Raw genomic sequence first — 20,772 nt, forward strand, 5'->3', positions numbered from 1 at the left:
GTTCCAGTGTGATTATTCCTGGGTACAGAGTATTTCCACACACACAGGTGCAAGGGCATGGCAAAGAACACACAATCTTATATATACGGTTTTGCTGCAATATTGCAAGTTCCTATCCTTCAGGTGAGATCTCAGTTTCCTTGTCTAGAGAAAGATGCATTGTTTCAATTTTCAGTTCTGTTGCTCAACTGTAAAACTCAAATCATGATTGTCTGTGAATGAAAAATATCATATTTTAATGTATTCTGAATTTTTGGCCAAAGTCAAGTGCTGTGACAGGATACAGGATTTACAGACCTGCAAGCTGCTGAATACTTCACACATGAAATGTGCTGCTTCGTACCACCGGAATTACTGCAGAATATGGTGTTAATTTCAAAGAGACATTTGTTTCCTGCTCACTAGTGGCATTTTGCATTCACAGGCTCCTCCTGTACAGTGGAAATAGGTTCAGATATAAAGAGACATCCTTGGCTACCAAAAAGCTGCTGGCAGTGGACAGAGGGAAAAACTCTTGCCCGGCAGGTACTTTGGGTCACTGCAGAGCACAGAAAGCACTACCCACCAGAGCTTTCCTTACAGATCATAGAATCAGGCTGTTTTGGGTTGGAAGTGACCCTTCTGTTGTGAGGCTGGATTAATGGGTCAGTGCTACACCAGGAATCACTGCCCCACGCTCCACTCATGCTGTAAGCAAACTCTTCAGTGTACAAAACCAGCTGCTCAGGTTTATAGTTTATAGTTCAGCATTTCATAGAATCATAGAAGAGTCTGCGTTGGAGGGGACCTCAAAGCCCATCCAGTTCCAATCCCCCTGCTATGCGCAGGGACACATACCACTGGATCAGGCTGCTCCAAGCCCTGTCCAACCTGGCCTTGAACACCTCTGGAGATGGAGCAGCCACCACTTCTCTAGGCAACCTGGGCCAGGGCCTCCCCACCCTCATGGTGAATAATTTCTTCCTCATATCTCATCTAAATCTTCCTCCTTCCGGTTTAAAACCATTCCCCCTCATCCTGTCACTCCATCCCCTTGTAAAAAAGCCCCTCCGCAGCTTTCCTGGAGCTGCTTTCAGCACTGAAACTGCTCTAATGTCCCCCCTGGAGCCTTCTCTTCTCCAGGCTGAGCAACCCCAACTCTCTCAGCCTGTCCTCATAGCAGAGTTGCTCCAGTCCTCGGATCATCTTCGTGGCCTCCTCTGGACCCATTCCAACAGGTCCATGTCCTTTTTGCGTTGGGGATTCCAGAACTGGATACAGGACTCCAGGTGGAGCGTCATAAGAGCAGAGCAGAGGGGCAGAATCTTCTCCTTCCCCTGCTGCCCACGCTGCTGGGGATGCAGCCCAGAACATGACTTTCCAGGCACACTGCCAGTTCATCACCTGCGCTCCCCAACCAAGAGCTTTCCAGGAGCCCCCTGTGGCTCTGGAGGCTGCCCTGAGGTCCTTGGTGCAGGAACACCTCAATTGCCTGCCCCCTGAGAGCCTCCCGGTGTGACCCCTTGGAGCCCCAGTGGGCACAGGGATGCGGGAAGGAACCCAGAGCCGAATCATAGAATAGCTAGAGTTGGAAGGGACCTTAAAGATCATCTAGTTCCAACCTCTCTGCCATGGGCAGGGACACCTCCCACTGCCCAAAGCCCATCCAACCTGGCCTTGAACACCTCCAGGGATGGGGCAGCAACAACGTCTCTGGGCAACCTGTTCCAATGTCTCAGTACTCTCATGGGGAAGAAATTCTTCCTAATATCAAGGCTAAATCTGCCCCTCTCCAGCTTATACCTGTTCCCCCTCGTCCTATCCCCACAAGCCTTCAACAGCCCCTCTCCAACTTTTGTGGAGCCCCTTCACGTACTGGAAGGTTGCTCTAAGATCTCCTCGGAGCCTTCTCTTCTCCAGGCTGAACAAGCCCAACTCTCTCAGCCTGTCCTCATGGAAGGTGCTCCAGCCCTCTGATCATCTCTGTAGCCTTCCCTGGACCCGCTCCAACAGCTCCATCTCTTTCTTACGCTGAAGAATCCAGAACTGGACACAGGACTCCAGATGAGGTCTAACAAGAGAAGAATAGAGGAGCAGAATCCCCTCCCTCCCTGCTGGCCACACTGCTTTGGATGCAGCCCAGGATATGGTTGAGCGTCTGGGCTGTGAGCACACGTTGCCGGCTCATATCGAGCTTCTCATCCCCAGCACCCCAAATCCTTCGCTGCAGTGGCTGCTCTCGATCATTTTATTCCCCATCCTGTACTGAAATCGGGGATTGCCCCGACCCAGGTGTAGTACCTCGCTCTTGGAAGCAGGACACCGGCCCGCTCCCTCCGCGGCCGGCAGCCCCAAGGCCGAGCTCCCAGCTTCCCCCGCAGCCTCCAAGTCAAACCACCCCGCCTCCCCCCGCGCAGCCGCGGTTCCCGCCCCGCCGCCGCGGTGACGGGCGGCCGCGGGGGCCAATGGCGCGCGGGACACGTGCGCGCGGCGGCCAACGGCGGGCGGCGCTGCCAGCGGCTCTCGTTGTGCGCTGCGGAGCTCGGTCGCCTCCCGCTGCAACGGGCCCCGCCGCAGGTGAGGCCGCGACGAGCCCTCCCATCCCCTTCTGTTTCTTTCCCCCCCTTCCTCCCCGGGGCTCCCGCGGGGCCGGTGCGGGCGGGGGTTGGCGGGGAGCAGCGCGGCGCTGGGGCCGCCGGAGCGCGGCCTGCGGGGCCCGCCGGGCCTGGAGGGGGGCAGGGGGCCTCAAAGCCCATCCAGGTCATAGAATGATAGAATCGCCAGGTTGGAAAAGACCTCTTGGATCACTCGTATCTGCCACTAAACCCTGCCTCTGAGCACCTCGTCCACCCGTCTTTTAAACACCCCCAGGGATGGGGACTCCACCTCCCTGGGCAGCCTCTGCCAGGGCCCCATGACCCTTTCTGTGAAAATTCCTTCCTGATACCCAGTCTGACCCTCCCCTGGCGCAGCTTGAAGCTGTTACCCTTAGTCCTGTCCCCTGTCACTGGGGAGACGAGCCCAGCTCCCTCCTATCCACAATATCCTTTCAGAAGGCAGTTGTAGAGAGCAATAAGGTCTCCCCTCAGCCTCCTCTTCTCCAGGCTAAACAACCCCAGGTCCCTCAGTGGCTCCTCGTAAGACTTGTTCTCCAGTCCCCTCACCAGCTTCGTTGCTCTTCTCTGGAGACGCTCCAGAGCCTCAACATCCTTCTCTGGATGGACACTTGGCACCCCCAAGTCCTTCTCTGCAGGGCAGCTCTCAATCACTTCATCCCTCATCATGTATTGAAATGGGGTATTGCCCTGGCCCAGGGACTGAGTACTTCACACGTGAAATGGTTAGGGTGGAGGGGATCTCAAAGCCCATCCATTTCCATGGGCAAGGACACCTCTCACTGATCAGGTTGCTCCAAGCACTGTCCAGCCTGGCCCTGACCACCTCCAGAGATGGGGCAGCCACCACTGCTCTGGGCAACCTGGGCCAGGGCCTCCCCACCCTCACAGGGAAGCATTTCTTCCTTGGCCCCTCGCTCCAAAAAGGATTTGGAGGCTCTGGAGCGTGTCCAGAGAAGAGCAATGAAGCTGGTGAGGGGGCTGGAGAACAAGTCTTATGAGGAGCTGCTGAGGGACCTGGGGTTGTTTAGCCTGGAGAAGAGGAGGCTGAGGGGAGACCTTACTGCTCTCTACAACTACCTGAAAGGAGGTTGTGGAGAGCAGGGTGCTCGGCCCTTCTCCCAAGTGACAAGGGACAGGACAAGGGGTAACAGCCTCAAGCTTCCCCAGGGGACTGTCAGACTGGATATCAGAAAAAAATTTTTCACAGAAAGGGTCATGGGTCCCTGGCAGAGGCTGCCCAGGGAGGGGGTGGAGTCCCCATCCTTGGAGGTATTTCAAAGACAGGTAGATGAGGTGCTCAGTGACATGGTTTGGTGGTTGATAGGAATGGTTGGACTCGATGATCCAAGAGGTCTTTCCAACCTAGTGATTCTATGATTCTCAGGTCTCATCTCAATCTCCCCTCTTTCACCTTCAAACTGTTCCCCCTTGTCCTATCCCTGCACTCTCTGGTAAAGATAAGCGTTTGCCGTTCTTTCCCTCACCAAGCCACGAGCTGTATAGCAACATCTTCCGTCGTACTCGAATGTTTCTCAACCTATTTTTAGTGGGATTCATTGTTCCACCTCATCTGAGAATCCTTTTATTCTCTTCCAGCGCTGCAGAATAACGATTTGGTTCCTCTTAATCTCTGACTGTGTTGCCTCTGAACACTTGCTGAGGTTTTGCATTGTGATGTTTGCAGCTAAAGAAGTGCCTTTATTTGCAAGCTGTGGTGCCTTCCCAGGGACGTGGAGAGAGTGGATTTAAAGTGATTCCCACTCATCCTATAACTCCATGCCCCGTTCCCGTGTCATCACAGACACAGCTTTTGAATCTCCCACCTTCATGAAGGCTGATTTGTCTACACTGGACGCTTGTAAGGCTCAGCTTGACAGGGTGCTGGGCCATCTCATTTAAACTATATATCACATGAAAAACGTTGGACCAGATGGTCTTATAGTTCCCTTCTAACTTGGCACTCTATGATTCTATGATCTGATGGTGCCTGAGCGTGGACAATGGAGTTGGACTCAATGATCCTTCTGGGTCCCTTCGAACACATGTCATTCTGTGATTCTGTGAATGTTAATGCTAACGGGGACCTGCTGGAGCAGGGGTCAGCAGTGGTGGGCTTTTGGCTGCCATAAATAGTGAGTAAAGTAGCAGCCTGCTATCGTTAGCACTTGCGGGAGGCTTTTCAAAGTGGAGTGCTTACTGTGTTTGGAGAGACAGGAATATGTTTGGGGTCGTTCAGTGGGAGGACATGGGTGGAAGGGACGTTTCCCTGGGGAAAGGGCCACCGGGCTCCATTGGGATCATAGAATCATAGAATCACAGAATAATTAGGGTTGGAAGGGACCTTAAAGATCATCTAGTTCCAACCCAACTGCCAAGGTCAGGGACATCCCACTAGATCAAGTGGGGCTGCCCAAGGCCCCATCCAGCCTGGCCTTGAACACCTCCAGGGATGGGGCAAAGACCTCCAGGGATGTCTGTGTGGAAGCGTGTGCTTGCTGCCTTGTTCTGGGATGCTGGGTAGTGGAGCAGTGTTATCTTGAGGCTATCTGAGACCTGCTGAGGAGGGAAGCGTGTTTTCTTGCATGAAGGCCTTGCACCAGGATCGTGTGAGACATCTGTGGGAAAGGAAATGGGAAGCGTAGAGATTAATTCTATTTGTTAGTGCTCATTGTTGACATTTGATGACTTTTTGTGGCTTCTGTGTTTCTGTTCCTTTTTCATTTTATGCCCTGAACATGGATGCGGGCTGCTTATAGCACTCAGCTCTTCGCCAGCCTGCAGTTCCCCTGTGCTCGTGTTTTAACCGCTCTTCTTTCTGGTGCTCTGTGAACTGTTGTGACTTGTGTATCTCTAAAAACTGTGGCAATGGGGGTTCCGTAGGCTTTATCAAGCCAGTATGGGCGATATGATTTCTCTTGACTCTTGGGTTATGCTGTGTTGCGTGATAGATAATAAAGTCTGGATTCATGAGCTCTGGTGTGTCTGCAGCGTGCTAGTGCTCTGTGTCTGTCCTAGTTCTTGTCTGGAAGCAGTGTAACTGTACTGATAGAATGATGCACATGAGTCTTTGGTTTCATGGCTCAAAGAGTTCAGCAGCGCTGAGTTCCAGAACTGCAATTTGCCCGTGCAGTGGGTTCTCCTTTGGTTTGACTGGGATAGGAATAAGAATTGGAAGCTGGTGGTGTTGTTAAATAATACATTGTCTAGTCAGTTTATGGCCTCAGCTATCCAGCCTTGGTGTAGGTGGTTCTGCCGTACCAGACAAACATGGTTATTCTGCTTTCCTCTGAATTTTGTGGGAGCAGCAGGAGTGAGCACAGTCCAGACGGAGATGTGAATGTTGTGTATGTAGCATCCTTCTTAACTATGCCTGTTGGCTGTGGCCGGTGTCTGGTGCTGACAGTAGCTTACCATGATGTGTCCTCTGTGAGTGCTCTGAATTATAGCACTCTGTTTTCTGTTCGTCAGTTCTTGCATGTCCTATCACTTTTTTCTTCCTGAAAAGAACCCCTGCTGTGACCTGTCAGACATATCGCTTTACTGTCATTATCTATGGATTTAAACTGTTGTGCCAGCCTGCTTGCTTTCCTGAAGCTTTGGTCTCTGTCTGGTTTCTTCGTTGTTTGTTAGGAGCCCTCTGTGAACAGATTATGGTAAAATGTGCTGAGATGTTGCCCTGAATCCATGCCTTGTGGATGAGTGACCTGCAAAAGTGGTAGACTTGTAGGTACAGGGAACTCTTTCTTGCTGTGTTTGCAGACTTCAAAAGATGTTTGGAGCAGCTGCTCTATGTGACCTTCCAAATATTTTGGGAAAAGCACAAAAGGCAGAGGCAGGAGATTCCTAGTAATTTAAGCATTTAGAAAGAGTGACAGTTCAGCAAAGGAGAGGTTTTACATTTGCCTCCCAGTGGAAATCGATCAGGGCCCTTCTTTTCTATGCATAGTTCAGTGACATGGGGCACCTGCAGTCTTCTCACTGCCGCCCACAATGACCTGTAGGTTATAGAGCCTCAGTATAGGTGGGTGATGTATGCAGAAATAGATTTTAAGCTGCTTTTGTTTGGGTTTTTTTTTTGGAGGGGGAAGTAGGGTGGGAAAAGCAATGCTGATAAGGCAGAGAGGTTCTTCACCTGTCTGGTTTTGCTGCCTTTATTTATTTTGTATATAATACTAGTAGCTGGCATAGCAAATATGTAAAATGTTCTCCTGACCCACTGCCTCCATGGCCTCCCTGCAGGAGTGCAGTGGTGCATTGTGGTGTCTTTTCAAGCCTTCAGAGGTGGATTTCCAGCTTCTTGTTTTGTGCTGGTGAATGAAGTGGGTGCTGTCTCCTCCTCCTGGTTCTTCATTTGCCTTCTGGTTCCGTTGCAGTGAGAGTCCCAGCTGTTCTCCCAGGATGGATCAGTGTGAGGAGTAGCTATTGGCGGAATGTGCCTGGGATCTGCAGTTGTGTGCACTGCCTCTCACTTACTGCCTGTGCCCTGTGGGTAGGAAAGCAGTTGCTCCCTCACTGCACAGTTCTTTGTCTCCAGATCTTTTTTGTAGCTGGAAGAATTGCCAGAGACAGTTGCTGGTCAGACTGATACTGTCTAGAACAAGGAAGATAACATCTTGCTTTTTTAAATATCCATTTCTTATAAACCTGTCCTTTTTGAAATAACAGTGCAGGAGGTGAGGTAGTCCCACCTCCCAAAAGTTGTCCAGCTGTCTCTTCCCTGTGTGAGAACTCCCCATGTTCCAGCATCTTTGACCCTGGGGTGAAACAGCCAGGGAAGGTCTTGCCGTGCAGCTGAGCCCCTCTGCCTGCACTCTGTCAAAGCCAACTCTTAATTGTGAGAGAAGGGGCGATCTCGGATCCAGCTGCAGGTGTTCTGGGCTGAGCTGCGTAGTTTGGAACTGGCCTGTTGGTGCACACCGAGCAGAACTGGAGGCCCTGATCCTCCTTTCTTGTTCCAGCAGCAGTGGGTAGTATCATGGCCAGTCCGTGTCTGATTTCCTACTACAGAACCCAAACTGCCATTAATGCTGTTCCTGGGAGTTGAGTGTAGTTCAGCAGCCTGTTGGTAAAATGAGGTCATTCCTCAGACAAATGCAACTTATTTTTTGCCCTCAAATTTTCTGTCTCTGAATGACAACATCCACATTGACAAAAACATTTACTTTGTCATTATATGGACATGGATAAAAACGACCAAGACAGGCATTTAAAAGCTTTTTAGATTAATTCAATTGTTAAAGAGTATGTAAAACTACTTTGTTAGTGTATTAAAATTAGGCAGTTGAGGTTTGTGAGACTGTTAACGTGCTTAAAACTGAGTTTATGCCCAGTGCTATAGGAAACGAAAACCGTGACAACCAGAAATGGTTCATTTATCACTTAAAGCTTGTGGAAATACAGTGGTAGTTTTTTCTTACAGCCACTGCTGGTGCAGAGAACTAAAAAAAATGGTGGAATCCTGAATTTAGTCAAGTTGAGGAGTAAAAGGGGCAGTGCCTTTATTCCAGGTGCACAAAGCAGAGAGGAATCAACAAAAAAAAAGAGATCTATTAACGCTGAAAAATCTGCAGGGCTGCCCAACAGAAAGGGTCTGTCTGGCTGCGGGATTTACAAACAGAGCTTGCACCTTGGTGTGGAAGGAGCACATAGGTACAAGCTCAGCAGCTTACACTGCTTTAACCCTTCGGACTTTGTGTGAGAGTGACCTTTGTGAGCGTGTTTCAGCAGATGGAGTTGGTTTCATTCTTGAGGGGGCGAGTAGAAATGCCAGATGAATCAAACTGAATATTGAATTAAAATGTCTCCTGTTTGCTGATTTAAAATATTGCAGCTGTGAGGTGAGGGAGAGGGGTTCGGATGAGAGCGCTGTGCAGGACACAGTACCGTCCTTCCTAATGGCTGTGGGACAGTAAAAGCAGAACTAGGGTACGCTGCAGTTTGAGGGAAGGACCCTGTGACACTTCGATTTCTGCCTTTAAGTTTTCGTATGCACCCAAACATCCTGCTTCAAAGCTCAGGAAGATGGCTCTTCCTGAGAAGATTTGTGGCCATGAAATTCAGTAGCTGCCCGTTAACCCGGGCAAGTGTAACAAGACAGAAAAGTGAGATCAAGATTCCCGCTTTGTGGTCATGGATTTACTTTTTGGAAACAACATGTGGCATCTCTCAGATGCTGGCAGGCTACTTCATATCTACATTATTTTTATTCATAAGGAAAACTTAAGCTTTATCACTGCCTGATACAGTGAAATCATTGGGTGAAAGGCTTGAGCAGGTCGTGCAGATCTGAGTTGAGATTTTGGAGTGTGACCTGTACTGTGCATGCACGCACCAGGACAACCTTTTATGCTGGACTTAATATTTGTCCTCTCATGCTCTATAAATGCTGTTCTTGAATTGAAAAGAGAATCTGTGGATTTGGTGATTTCCCTCCTCCTTCCAATTGGCTTTTGGTGTTTGGTCAATATTAAATCTCCTGCTATTTGAAGTCACACTATGTGAATGTGGTGTGAGTCGAATAGCAATGGATCTTGTCCTGAATTGCTGTTGGCATGCAGTCTGTATGGATGGTCACGGAGGTCTGTGCTTGTCGGGAGCTGTTGGGGGCATGAAAGGAATTTGTGTAAAGAATAAAAGGAGTTTACTCAGAGAATATGGGGTAGGGTTTGTGGTGTATGTAAAGTAGATGGGTCTGGATTAGGAAATAAGAGACATATTCTGGCTGTGGAGCATTGGGAAACTGGGTTTTTTTTGTGGCAGGCACATAGGCCTAGTGGAGGTTTTTCAGCTGGTGTGGCTTTGAAGGTGACATAAATTCTGTTCCCTGCAATGATTTCTTCGAAGAAAACATGTTTTTTTTCCCCCGTGGTCTCTGTCCCTTCGATGTCATGAGTGAACTCTTGGCTCTCAGCCCTGTCTTGACAGCTGGCTGCAGAGCAAGTTTTTTCATGGCACTGCTGTGTTGGGTCATTCTTGAAAACTTTTCCTGACACAGTTGAAACTCACGGAGGCTCCTCAGGCCCTTCTGTGTCTGTGGCACTGGTTTTTGCTTGTATTGGAACCCAGACACCTCAGCAGCTCTGCATCTGCCCTTTGTAGCTGTGTGGAGTGGCTTTTCCCTTGCTGTAGAAGTGTCCTTTTGTTCTATTTCAGGTGTGATCTCCAGGGAACACTGCTCAGCAGCTTCAGAATTGGGTGGCAGAGCAGTGTCCAAGGCAAATCACCAGAATTGTTGTTTGCCTCAGACAGCCATGGCTTGGAGGGGTGGATGTCAAAAAATACCAGCCGTGTGCTGAAGAAACAGGAGGAAGTCTCTGCATAGCCCTCAAGTTGTGCTTGAAGCACCCCATCAGGATTCTTGAGGTCAGCAGTGCATGTAGGAATAAACCCTTGAGGCTGAGGTCTTAGTTGATCAGGGCAGCTCACCAGCAGAACTCTGCTGAGGTCACTTGGTTCAGTGCAAGACCCCTGGTCGTTCACTGGTGTTAACCCCAATGAGGAGACCTCATCAGTTTAGGGATGCTGTGAGACAGTGTCTCCTGCGTAGTGTGTCCTTGGCAATGCTGACCTGCACTCCATAGCAAAGAAAGGCCCCAGTGTTGGCCCGGTACCCTGTGTCACAACCACAGTTCTCCCATGGATTGAGAATCGTGCTGTGCTCCGTATGGCCCATTCCCAGTGCTCCAGTGAAGGTGACACAAACAGTGCCTTAATGTGTTCATCTGGCTCACTCTGGCCAGATGTCGGACACTGGCGTGGTCTGTATGCTTCTGGTGTCAGAGACGAGGAATACGTTTGAGGCAGCTCTGGCATCTTGTGTCTGGCACAGCCAGTGTCAGTGCTTACCGCTGCACCCGCCGTGTTCCCTGGTGTTTGCTGGGTGGAGAACTTGATTGCAGGAATGAGAACAGGTTAGTGGCGGGAGAAATGAGACCTGCTGCCTGGATTTTAGTGAAGGTGCTGTAGGAGTGGCATCGAGGAGGCCAGTGCTCTTTGCTCCTGGAGGAATTTCCCATCTTAAGTTCTGCAGTAGCTAAAATGCGCATGTTACCTATTGACCGTTCAGGTGTCTCCACTCAAGTTTGTGATCTCAGTAGTGATCCAGAGCCTTTGCTGAGCTGTGAACTGCCTGAGCTTGCAGACAGACGGTTGCCTTCCTTGCTGGTGTTCCCATTTCAGATTCTCACCTCTGATTCATACAGGTCTTCCTTCTTGGCAAACATCTCGCAAAGAAAGAGTTCTGGGTAGAGACTCTGAATCTCATTTCGAAAAAGCTTTTATTGGTCTGTTGCCAGAACCACGTGTGTCATTTGTGGTTTAAACAGTCTGGGAATGTGTGCACCTTTGAGAAGGTGATGGTCATGGTCAGCATGCTTCTGAAAAAATACCTTGGAGCTTTGCAGCCCCGCTCTGGGCTCACAGGCCTGGCTGTTGGTGAGTGAGCGACCTTGGAAGCAGACAGGGAAGTGTTGGGCTCTGTGAGTTTGAGTACCTCCAGGATTACTGGAAGGTTTGGGCACAGCACATACGTTTCTCATTGGTTGTTCTGTGCTTCCCTGGCCTCATAAGTTTGAGAGCATCTTGCACGAGGAAGAAGGAGAAATACTGCCTTTTAAACCAAGCAGTTGGAGAGTTTGGTTGCTTAAAACTCCTTCAGTTTTGGAAATGCAGTTCAGTGGAGCTTAGTCTTGAAATCTCGTTTTTTTGGGACACAGAATTGAAGTCCTTTTTGAGAAGGCTGAGGAGTGCCTAGCCAGTCTCTTTACAGGTAGCCTTCCCCCAGGGGGCTGCTCAGCCTTCATTCCACCCTTGACCTGTCTGGTGGGAACAGAAACGCGTTCAGCTTTCTACTTTATGTCAGCATGGATCAACAGTCGTCAGTTAATGAGGTTATAGATCCAACTACGTTTGTAGGCCTGGTTCACATCTGGAATATTTACTGATGTAATTTGATTGTTATCTCTTTGGTAAAGAAAGCTCAAGAGATTCTGTCCACACATTTCAGCAACAGCAGAATGAAAAACTTGTTTTCTTGTGTAGCATTTCTAATTTCCTTCCTGCTGACTATTTTGTACCACCTTTTCATTTTGGAATTCCTTTCAGTGTGTCAAGGTTAACGATTCTTCAGGAGCTGTTTTTATTCTCACTGTCAGGAGAGCTTTTCATGGCCAGCAGAGGAAGCGGTTTCCTGCTGCCTTCCAGGATGGCCAGGAAGTGTCAGTGTCAGTCTTACGGGAGGTTGTGTAAGTGTTTGGTGAGGGATTAAGGAGAAAGGAGCATCTTCTTCATCAGTACTCAGCTCCTTCTCCTCTCCTCTGCTGTGCTTTCATCGCACCCCAGCAAAATGTTTGCCAGGCCTTTATGTGAGAGCTTTCTATAATGTTTTTCTCTTGTCAGAAAAGAAGCGGAAGGCGTTCTTCGTGGTTCAGATTGCTTCTGAATCAACGCTGCCCTAGGCACTCTGTGTTTGTCATGGGAGATATGGATGGAAGATGCTGCTGGCAGAGAGATCAGAGGCTGTGGCAGAATGATTTACAGTGATAGGCACTTGCCAAACTCCTGTCAATTTTGCTTCCTGCCAGCTGTGAGTCTGGGAGCTTGTCCTCACGGTGTACAGGGAGTTCTCTGCGCTAGGTATCCAGCTGTGGTGCCGCCTCCTCAACCAGCAGATATGTACCTGGAAGGATACAGAAACAAATTTTTTTTAAGTGTTTGGTTTGGGAAAGTGCTAAAATATAGAGCAACTTCTTAAACTTGTGAGGAGGAGAATCTGGGTGGCAGGAAGGATTTGTATCCTATCTTGGGCAAATTTGGTTGTAGTGAAGGAAATGTGGACTTTTGTTTGTAGAACTGGAAAAATCTCAGTATTTCTTCCTTTGGTTACTGAATACTTGAATTGTACTGAAAACCTCCCTGCTCCAGCGTATCGGTGTGTTGTGCTTGTGGAGCTCGAGTTTTACAGAGGACTAAGGCAAGCAAAGTTGCCATCTGTTAAAACAATTCTGAAATGTAAATCATTGCGTTTTACCGCTCTGAGATGTTGAACAGAGGAAGCCCAGCTGTTTGGTTGCGGACCAGGAAACTTGGGATGTTGTGCTCAGACTGTTCTGGTGGAGCTGGAAGGGAATGTGTGTTTAACAATATCATTTCACAATGCAGCTTAACTCATCTGAGGAGGAGAGCCTCTTCCTCTGCTTCTGGCTTTGCAGTTTCTCCTCCTGCTTCTCTCCTCCGGCATTAGCTCTGGTGCTTATCTTACTGCGAGGAAAGCAGATTAAAACTGCTGACATGACAAAAAGTGCTTCCCTACTGCTGTTTTCCGTTGCTTTCGCAGCACATATTGGTTATCCTGGGCAGAATGATGCTGGGGTTGGCTGGTGTTTGCACTGGCAACGCAGAAACTAGGGGTAGGCTCTCTCCTTCTGTAGCTGCTGGCTGGGCTTGCTTCAACACATGCTTATAAAACAAGGGCTCAATTTAAATCTGTCCTGTGCTAAATCTCAAATGAACGTAAATCTGGTCATGGTTTGTTCTAAAATGTGTACTCTGTTATTGCTATGTAAAATATTTGACATCCGCCAGAAGAAAGTGTGAAATAAACACCCAGCGTAGCTTACCAAGAGGTGCTGCTGGGGGAACCGAGCCCCTTCCCACAGGCAGCGTTCCCTTTCCAGACCTAGGATTTCTTGTTGCTGTCCCTGGCTGCTTCCACTATCCAACTCTTGGTTGTCAGCAGCACTGTGGTCCTTGGAAAGACTCATTCTTCAGTAGATTCTGATAAATGAAGCTGCATGCCTTGCTTCTCGGCCCTTGGCAGAGAGGACAGCGGTGTCTGTAGTTCTGCAGAAGTCTTTGAGCTGATGCTTTGTGGTCGTCTTGTGGTGTTCATGGTTATAACTCAAACCTGCCCGATCTGAGAAGCACGTGTGCTTGTGCGAACCCTTCTGACCTGTCTGAATGCAAAAATCCATTTGCACCACCATCAGTGTAAATGATGTGGTGCTGTCAAGCTTCCTCTGCACTGGGATCAGTGGGAGGCTTTTGCATCCTCCAGACCCCTGCCCTGGTGTTTTACTGGTGCCTGAGGAGCGATAATGTCTTAACCTGTTGTAATCCAGGTCGGCTTGTTTACCCCTTCAGGCAAGACCAGCTCTGTGCTGGTGATACCTGCTCCAGAGAATCACTCGGTTCTCAGGCAGGCTGCAGCCAGAGAACTGAGATAGCAGTTATAATGCTGTACCTTCCATGTTCTTTGGGCTGAACGTCTTGTTTATCAGCCAAAAGTCCTGTTAAAAGTGAACACCGAGTTCAGCTTTGGGTCTGTGGTAATGAACTCAGCTGTGGTGGCACCGAGAGTTTCAGGGAGAATCAGAGTTGGTGTTGAACTGGGAAGGTTTGAGCTAACCTTCCCAGGTTCCTTCCCTTTTAGAAGGGAGTTAGAGAGTTGCAAGTCTGCTGCTGGACTTCCAGTGCCTGACTTTGCCGTTACACTGATCTCTTGGGCCAGGTGAAGCATTCATTCACCTTTAGTCTGAACGACAGTGGTGGGGATCTGAATTTACAGAGCTGGTAAACAGAGTAGCAGGAGCCGATGAGGAGCTGTCTCTGTGTGCAGCCAGGCGTCTGATTGTGTTCGTGCAGCAAGAGCTCTGGATTGAAGAAAAAAAACCTGCATTCTCTCAAATTAGCCTTAATTTCACCCCAAAATAAGTGTTTAGTCTTTTGCCTCTTACTGATGGGGTCTGAATTGGAAACACTTTCCAATTTTCACATATGTGAATGTGGTTGCACCCTCATGGTATGAATGGAAGGGGCCGGGTGCTGCTCTGGGTCTCGGTTCTGTGGTGAAAGGCACAACAGTGCTGCCGGCAGGGTTGGAGCGTGGAGCTGAGCACCAGGAGGCCGTGGATCCGTGTCAGGCGTTCAGCAGCCTTTCTGTTGATTCTGTGCACTTCACAGCTGTTAAACCAAACTGTGGGGTTTTGGGGTTAGGGGAGTTCAGTGTGCTTCAATTGAGAGAGTAAATGAATCTGCAGCAGCAAAGGAGAACCCGAGTCTGATCCACGCAGGAAGTGAGCTTCTCAGCAGGGTTGTTCTCCAGATAGAATGTGCCAGTCTAGGCTTCCTGGATCTGCCAGACCTGCTGCTGCTCTTGCAGGGGTAGGTATCCTATTTTTAGGTATCCTGAATTTGACAATTTCAAACTAGTTGTAAAAGTGCTTTAAAAGCTCTTCTGGCAAGCTCTGAAGGAGGAGCTGCTTGGGGCTGCCGAGGGTTTGAGCTGTAGATGTCCTCTTGCGTCTGGAGAGAAAGGACACAATCCTGGCTAGTGGTGGAGGCAGAGGGCAGCTGTGGAGGGCTTGTTCAAGGCTTTCTTCAAAATGATGCAAAAACAGAAACTGTATTGAAGGCTTAATATACACCACCTTAGGGTCCAGTACAGATTTATATTTCATAACTGCAATTAAGCAGTCACCCAAAGGCAACCATTTAACAATGAAAGGGCTTCAGTGTCAGGAGAAGCAATGTGTAAAGCACAAAATTATGAAACTGGCCCAGACTGCCCAGAGCAGTGGTCACTGCCCCATCCCTGGAGGTGTTCAAAGCCAGGCTGGATGGGGTTTTGAGCAACTGAATCCAGTGGGAGGTGTCCCTGCCCATGGTAGGGGGTGGCACTGGATGGGCTTTGAGGTCCCTTCCAACCCAAACCATTCCATGATTCTCTGATCTCATGAACATGAATAGTCCCCGGCTGAAATGCCGAACTGGTTTGATAGATCCATCCACTCCTCTTGGTCTCTTAAGAGCTCTGGGCATAAGGTTGGAATGAAGGTTTTGATTCTGCTTGTCAGGTGCTTGGACACAGGAACCGATTTTTTTGCCTTGGCTGGTGTGAAGACTGGTATTTACAGGGAAGTGAACACAATCTGTCTTGATGTTTTTTTATTAGCAAAAAACCCCTGAAGAGCTCTTTAATGGTGCATAGTTTTGTAAAATGCCATACTTGTTAATCTGAAAGAATGAATTGTTCTGGAATTTCAACAAATAATGTTTTGCTTTGTGAGTGGAAAAAAATGCGTGGTTGAAACAGTCACTTGTTCTCAGCTTTAAAAATAAACATTTAAACTTATTTCAGGTGGAGAAAGTTTGTCTCATTGAAATGCAAAGCTCTTGAACTTACTTGGGGTTTTCTCTTCACAGATACATTATAAGATGTCAAATGGTTATGAGGATCACATGGCTGAAGATTGCAGGGACGATATTGGGAGAACAAATTTAATTGTGAACTACCTCCCTCAGAACATGACGCAGGATGAGCTACGGAGTCTGTTCAGCAGCATCGGCGAAGTCGAATCTGCAAAGCTTATTCGGGACAAAGTTGCAGGTATAATCTAGTGTATAAGGAGTGTTATGTTGTGGGAGATTGCTTGGGCAAATACTGGATTGAATGCAATTTAATCTAGAAATATTAAATGTGTGTGTAATCAAACTGTTGACAAGACTGCATAGAGCCAACGCGATGCTAAGACAGGACACTGAGTGCGAGGCAGCTGGAACGCTTCAGGTTGAATTAAGGACTGTTTCATATATGGCTAAGAATTCCAAGGAGTTCAGTTCCTAAATTTGAACATCAACAGGCATGTCTAAAACTGGTTTGAATTTGGTGCCCAGCTTATTTATTCTTCCTCCTGTGTGAGCATTTCTGACTCTGCCAGAGCTCTGAAAATGCAAACAAACCTTGTGGTCTGATTTTGATCAGTACAATAAAGGTGTGGCAGGCGTCTGAGACAGCCATGGGCCTTATCACTCCTCAGGAATTTAACCTCTAAGTATTTTAAAAGAGATTGCTTTAAAAATGAGAGGAATGAATTGTTCAGAGCCGTGAAACTTGGTATTTCCTTGAAAACAATCAAATGCTGGTAGAGCAGCTGGTTCCAGAGGCCACGTCTATTTTCATTGTAAGAGCTTTTTATCTGCTTGATGATCTCAAAGGTCTTTTCCAACCAAGTGATTCTATGAGTCTATGATGTTTTAATTGTTGTATGGTAAAAAACTTCATTTACAAATTCTGGTTATTCTTGTTCAGAATTCACGGAATCCTGGATTGAGTGGGAGGACTCTGTTGCTCCTGTAAAAGTCTTTGTGCTGTTCACTAAGCAATGCGTGATTGTTCTCAGCTGGTTGACGGTTGCTTTGTGGAATTTGCTGCTGCACGTGCTCAATCTCATATTTCAGAACCTAGCAATGCTGAGATCGTTATCTAATCCATAACAAAACAGGACAGAAACTCCTTCACTGACTATAGAAACGGCATGAAAGCTGGTGAAGCACACGAGGATTCTTTGTGCATTATCTGTGCTGACTCTGGTACTTTATGTGCTCAAGAATAGATGTCAGAGCTGAATCGTTAAAGACTTCAGAACTGACTTTCAAGTTGGCTTCTCTGATTTGCACATCTTTAGTTTTCCTGGTTCCTTTCATATGAAGTTTCATGTGATGGCCTTCAGTCTGGGTCTGTACTAATGGAATGTGTATGTGAAGTCATCATGACATGGTTACATAAACTATTGATTTCTTTGAATATTTTGATAGCTGAGCATTTAGCCTCAATGTTGTTGTACAGTTGGAGGTGCTTAGCAGTAGAAACTTGGTCAGGAGGCTACTCTTGCGAGGAAATAAGACCACTTGTAGTGATAGCAAGCCATTCATCAAATGTCACAGCTGATCCACACCTTAGACTTTCAAATAAGCACAAAATTGGCTACATAGGAGGTAGGGATGTTTTAAATGGGAAGCAAGACACATCATTACCTGAAACTTGAGAGCCTACTTCTTACTGTTCACTGCAGCGTCGAATACTCCGGTAAAGTCTGGTTAACTTTAACTTGGAACTTGACAGTGCTGGGTGGTTTAAAGTCCAAAACATACACTTTTGAGCTTCAGGTTTTCTTTCTAGCAACCCTCTGAGGAATCACAAGTAAATTCCTGTCAGTATTGCACAGCATCCTTGAGTGCCTGTGCAGAAAATGTTCGTGTCTCTTTAAAGTGATTGCAGGTGTTTAGTTCTGCACAGTTCTGTTGGTCAGACCACTTAGTTTAGTTGCTGCCTAATCATTCGTTCACTTGCAACACAATTAGGAGCAATTGACAGGCTCCTCCATGCTCATAGGTGGCTTTGGGCTGTCAGGAACCAAAAACCTTCTAAAAGCACTGCTTTTTCCCTTCCTTTCCCTTCGTTTTGCTTTCATTTCCACCCCTCATGTTTTGTGAAGATTTCTGGATTGTGAAACTCTGCTCTCAGCAGCTCTGGTGTTTGGCTGCCCCTGAAAAGAACACTCTTGTGGCAGGGTTCTGCCTCCCTTGTGCCACCAGCTGTGTTTTTCTGACCCCAGGGCAGACAAGCAGGGAAGGAGAACTGCAGGAAAACCTGTTCAGCTCCCTGACCTTGGTTTCAGCTCCCTGACCTTGGTTTCTGTGAGGTCAGAGAAGTTGTAACATCTGCATGCCAGCAGCCGGGTTGGATGGGCCTTGAACAGCCTGGTCCAGTTGGAGGTGTCCCTGCCTCCCAGTCCATGGCAGGGACTGGGTGGGCTTTGAGGTCCCTTCCAACACAAACCATTCCACGATTCTATGACAGGAGGGAGGTAACCTCCGCTTTTGTTGGGATGAGGCTTCTTAGATTAGTTTAGTTCTTTTCAATGAAATCACAGCTTTGGTGCCCCATAACATTCTGTTAAATCCAAGCATTTTTTCTTTGGAGTTGCCTTTATTAGCAGAGTTAAAATCAATGTTTGTTTGATAATGCTTATTTTTCATTAAACAATGACTGGTATGTATATTTTTTTTTTCTCAGTTCTCTGTTAATGAAACATGTAGGGCAGAAAAAGCCTTCTGCCTGGAATGCAGTTTTTAACTGTTTATGGAGTGAGCCTTGGCCTTCTGGACACTGATTCCTTCAATTCAAGGACTGGTTTGAAAGCCTAAGTTTTATTTTGTTACAGCAAAGTGTTTTGCTGTGATCAGGGCATCTGTGTTGTTACATTTTGCTTCAGATACAGCACCAGAGGGAACTAGCTGATGTTCCACGTATTAGATTGTATTTATCAAACTTAGAGAGACTCTTTGAGACCACAGGGCTGCTCCTGCTGGGTTTTGTTACTGATGAGTGCTAGGGGAAGGTGAAGGTGGCAGCAAACCGTAAATGGTGAGTTTTCTGCTTTGTGTGCATGGAATAGAGCAGTTGGTAACAGTGTGACTGTGCCTTTATTTTGTTGAGATTTGATCACTTCTTTTTCTGTTTATTGCAGTAACTAAAGAGAAGCTTGTGCACAGCAGATGAACATTAGACAGGGTACAGTGCTCCTTCAGCTTTACCTGATCCTACTGGAAAGACAGGGTGCTGGTCCCTTCCTTCTCCAATGTGTGTGTTACGTTCCTCAGCACTTCCAGATGTGGCTTTGTTTGACTTGTGATGAGGGAAATAGGACTCGGGGTCAGTGGACGGATATTGGGTTGTTGCTCACTGTACTTGTGTTTATGGTGAATATGTCTTGCGCATCCAGGGTTTTCACGGGAGAACTATGGAACTCATATTGCTGGATATTGTTCCTTCTGTCAGATCTCAAGACTTGAACTGCCTGTGTCTCAGGACTTTGAGCCCTGGGGAAACACTAGAAGGTCGCTTCCCAATAGAGTATGGCATGGTGTTGGGTCTGAGGTGTAACTTTTCGCTGTTTTATCTCCTGTCCTTTTGTAGGAACTGCTGAGGCTCGTGGGCAGCCATCAATGGGGAAATCCTCTCTCCCAGTGGCTCACAAGGTTGAGAGGAAGGAGGGACCCTGGGCTTTGTCCAGTCAGTCTGCACTGATGTGACTGCAGCCCTTTAGCACTGACCGGACACAGTGAGGCCAAACTTGTGCTCTGGACTGATGTCCTACCCAGGACTGTGTTAAATCATCGGATCATAGAATAGTTTGGGTTGGAGGAGACCTTAAAGATGATCTAGTTCCAACCCCTCTGCCATGGGCAGGGACATCCCACTGGATCAGGCTGCCCAAGGCCCATCCAAACTGGCCTTCAACACCTCCAGGGATGGGGCAGCCACAGCTTCCCTGGGCAACCTGTTCCTGGGCCTCCCCACTCTCATGGGGAAGAAATTCCTCCTAATGTCCAGTCTGAATCTGCCCCTCTCCAGTTTATACCCATTCCCCCTCATCCTATCATCACAAGCCTTTGTGAACAGTTCCTCTCCAGCTTGCCTTTAGCCCCTTCAGGTACTGGAAAATCACTCTAAGATCTCCTCTGAGCCTTCTCTTCTCCAGGCTGAACAAACCCAACTCTCTCAGCCTGTCCTTGTAGGGAAGGTGCTCCAGCCCTCTGACCATCTTTGTAGCCTCCTCTGGACCCGTTCCAACAGCTCCATCTCCTTCCATTGAGGATTCCAGAACTGGACACAGTACTCCAGTGAGGTCTCACAAGAGAGGAACAGAGAGGCAGAATCCCCTCCCTCGCCCTGCTGGCCACGCTGCTTTGGATGCAGCCCAGGACACGGTCGACCTTCTGGCCTGTGAGTGCACATTGCCGGCTCATGTTGAGCTTCTCATCCACCAGCACCCCAAGTCATTCTCTGCAGGGCTGCTCTCAATCACTTCATCCCCCATTGTGTACTGAAATCGGGGATTGCCCCGACCCAGGTGCAGGACCTTACACTTGGCCTTGTTGAACCTCATGAGGTTCTCACAGGCCCATTTCTCCAGTCTGTCCAGGTCCCTCTGGATGACATCCCGTCCTTCCTGTGTGGCAACTACACCACTCAGCTTGGTGTCATCCGCAAACTTGCCGAGGGTGCTCTCAGTCTCGCTGTAAATATCATTGATAAAAATATTAAAGAGCACCGGTCCCAGTGCGGACCCCTGAGGGACACCACTTGTCATGGATCTCCATCTGGACTTCGAACCATTGCCCACTACTCTTTGAACACGACCATCCAACCAGTTTCCTATCCACTGTACTGTTAACCTATCAAATCCATATCTCTCCAATTTAGAGAGAAGGATGTTGTGGGGGACTGCGTCAAAGGCTTTACAGAAGTCTAGATAGATCACATCCATTGGTTTACCGATGTCCACTGCTGCAGTTAGCCCATCATAGAAAGCCACTTTCTGGCTTGTCCACT

The 20,772-nt window shown here is 48.0% G+C and overlaps 1 protein-coding gene across 1 annotated transcript in view; it reads left to right on the forward strand.

Annotated features, from left to right (window-relative positions):
- The first annotated feature begins 2,415 nt into the window (after positions 1–2,415).
- Positions 2,416–20,772, forward strand: part of ELAVL1 (ELAV like RNA binding protein 1) — a 45,792-nt gene continuing 27,435 nt past the window's right edge. The window contains exons 1-2 of the mRNA XM_054050187.1: positions 2,416–2,556; positions 15,798–15,981. Of these exons, the coding sequence (XP_053906162.1) occupies positions 15,810–15,981 (172 nt within the window). The 5' untranslated portion in view covers positions 2,416–2,556; positions 15,798–15,809. The remainder of the gene's footprint in view (positions 2,557–15,797; positions 15,982–20,772) is intronic.

Source organism: Cuculus canorus, chromosome 27 (genome assembly GCF_017976375.1).
Source record: "Cuculus canorus isolate bCucCan1 chromosome 27, bCucCan1.pri, whole genome shotgun sequence".
Classification (NCBI taxonomy): Eukaryota; Metazoa; Chordata; class Aves; order Cuculiformes; family Cuculidae; genus Cuculus; species Cuculus canorus.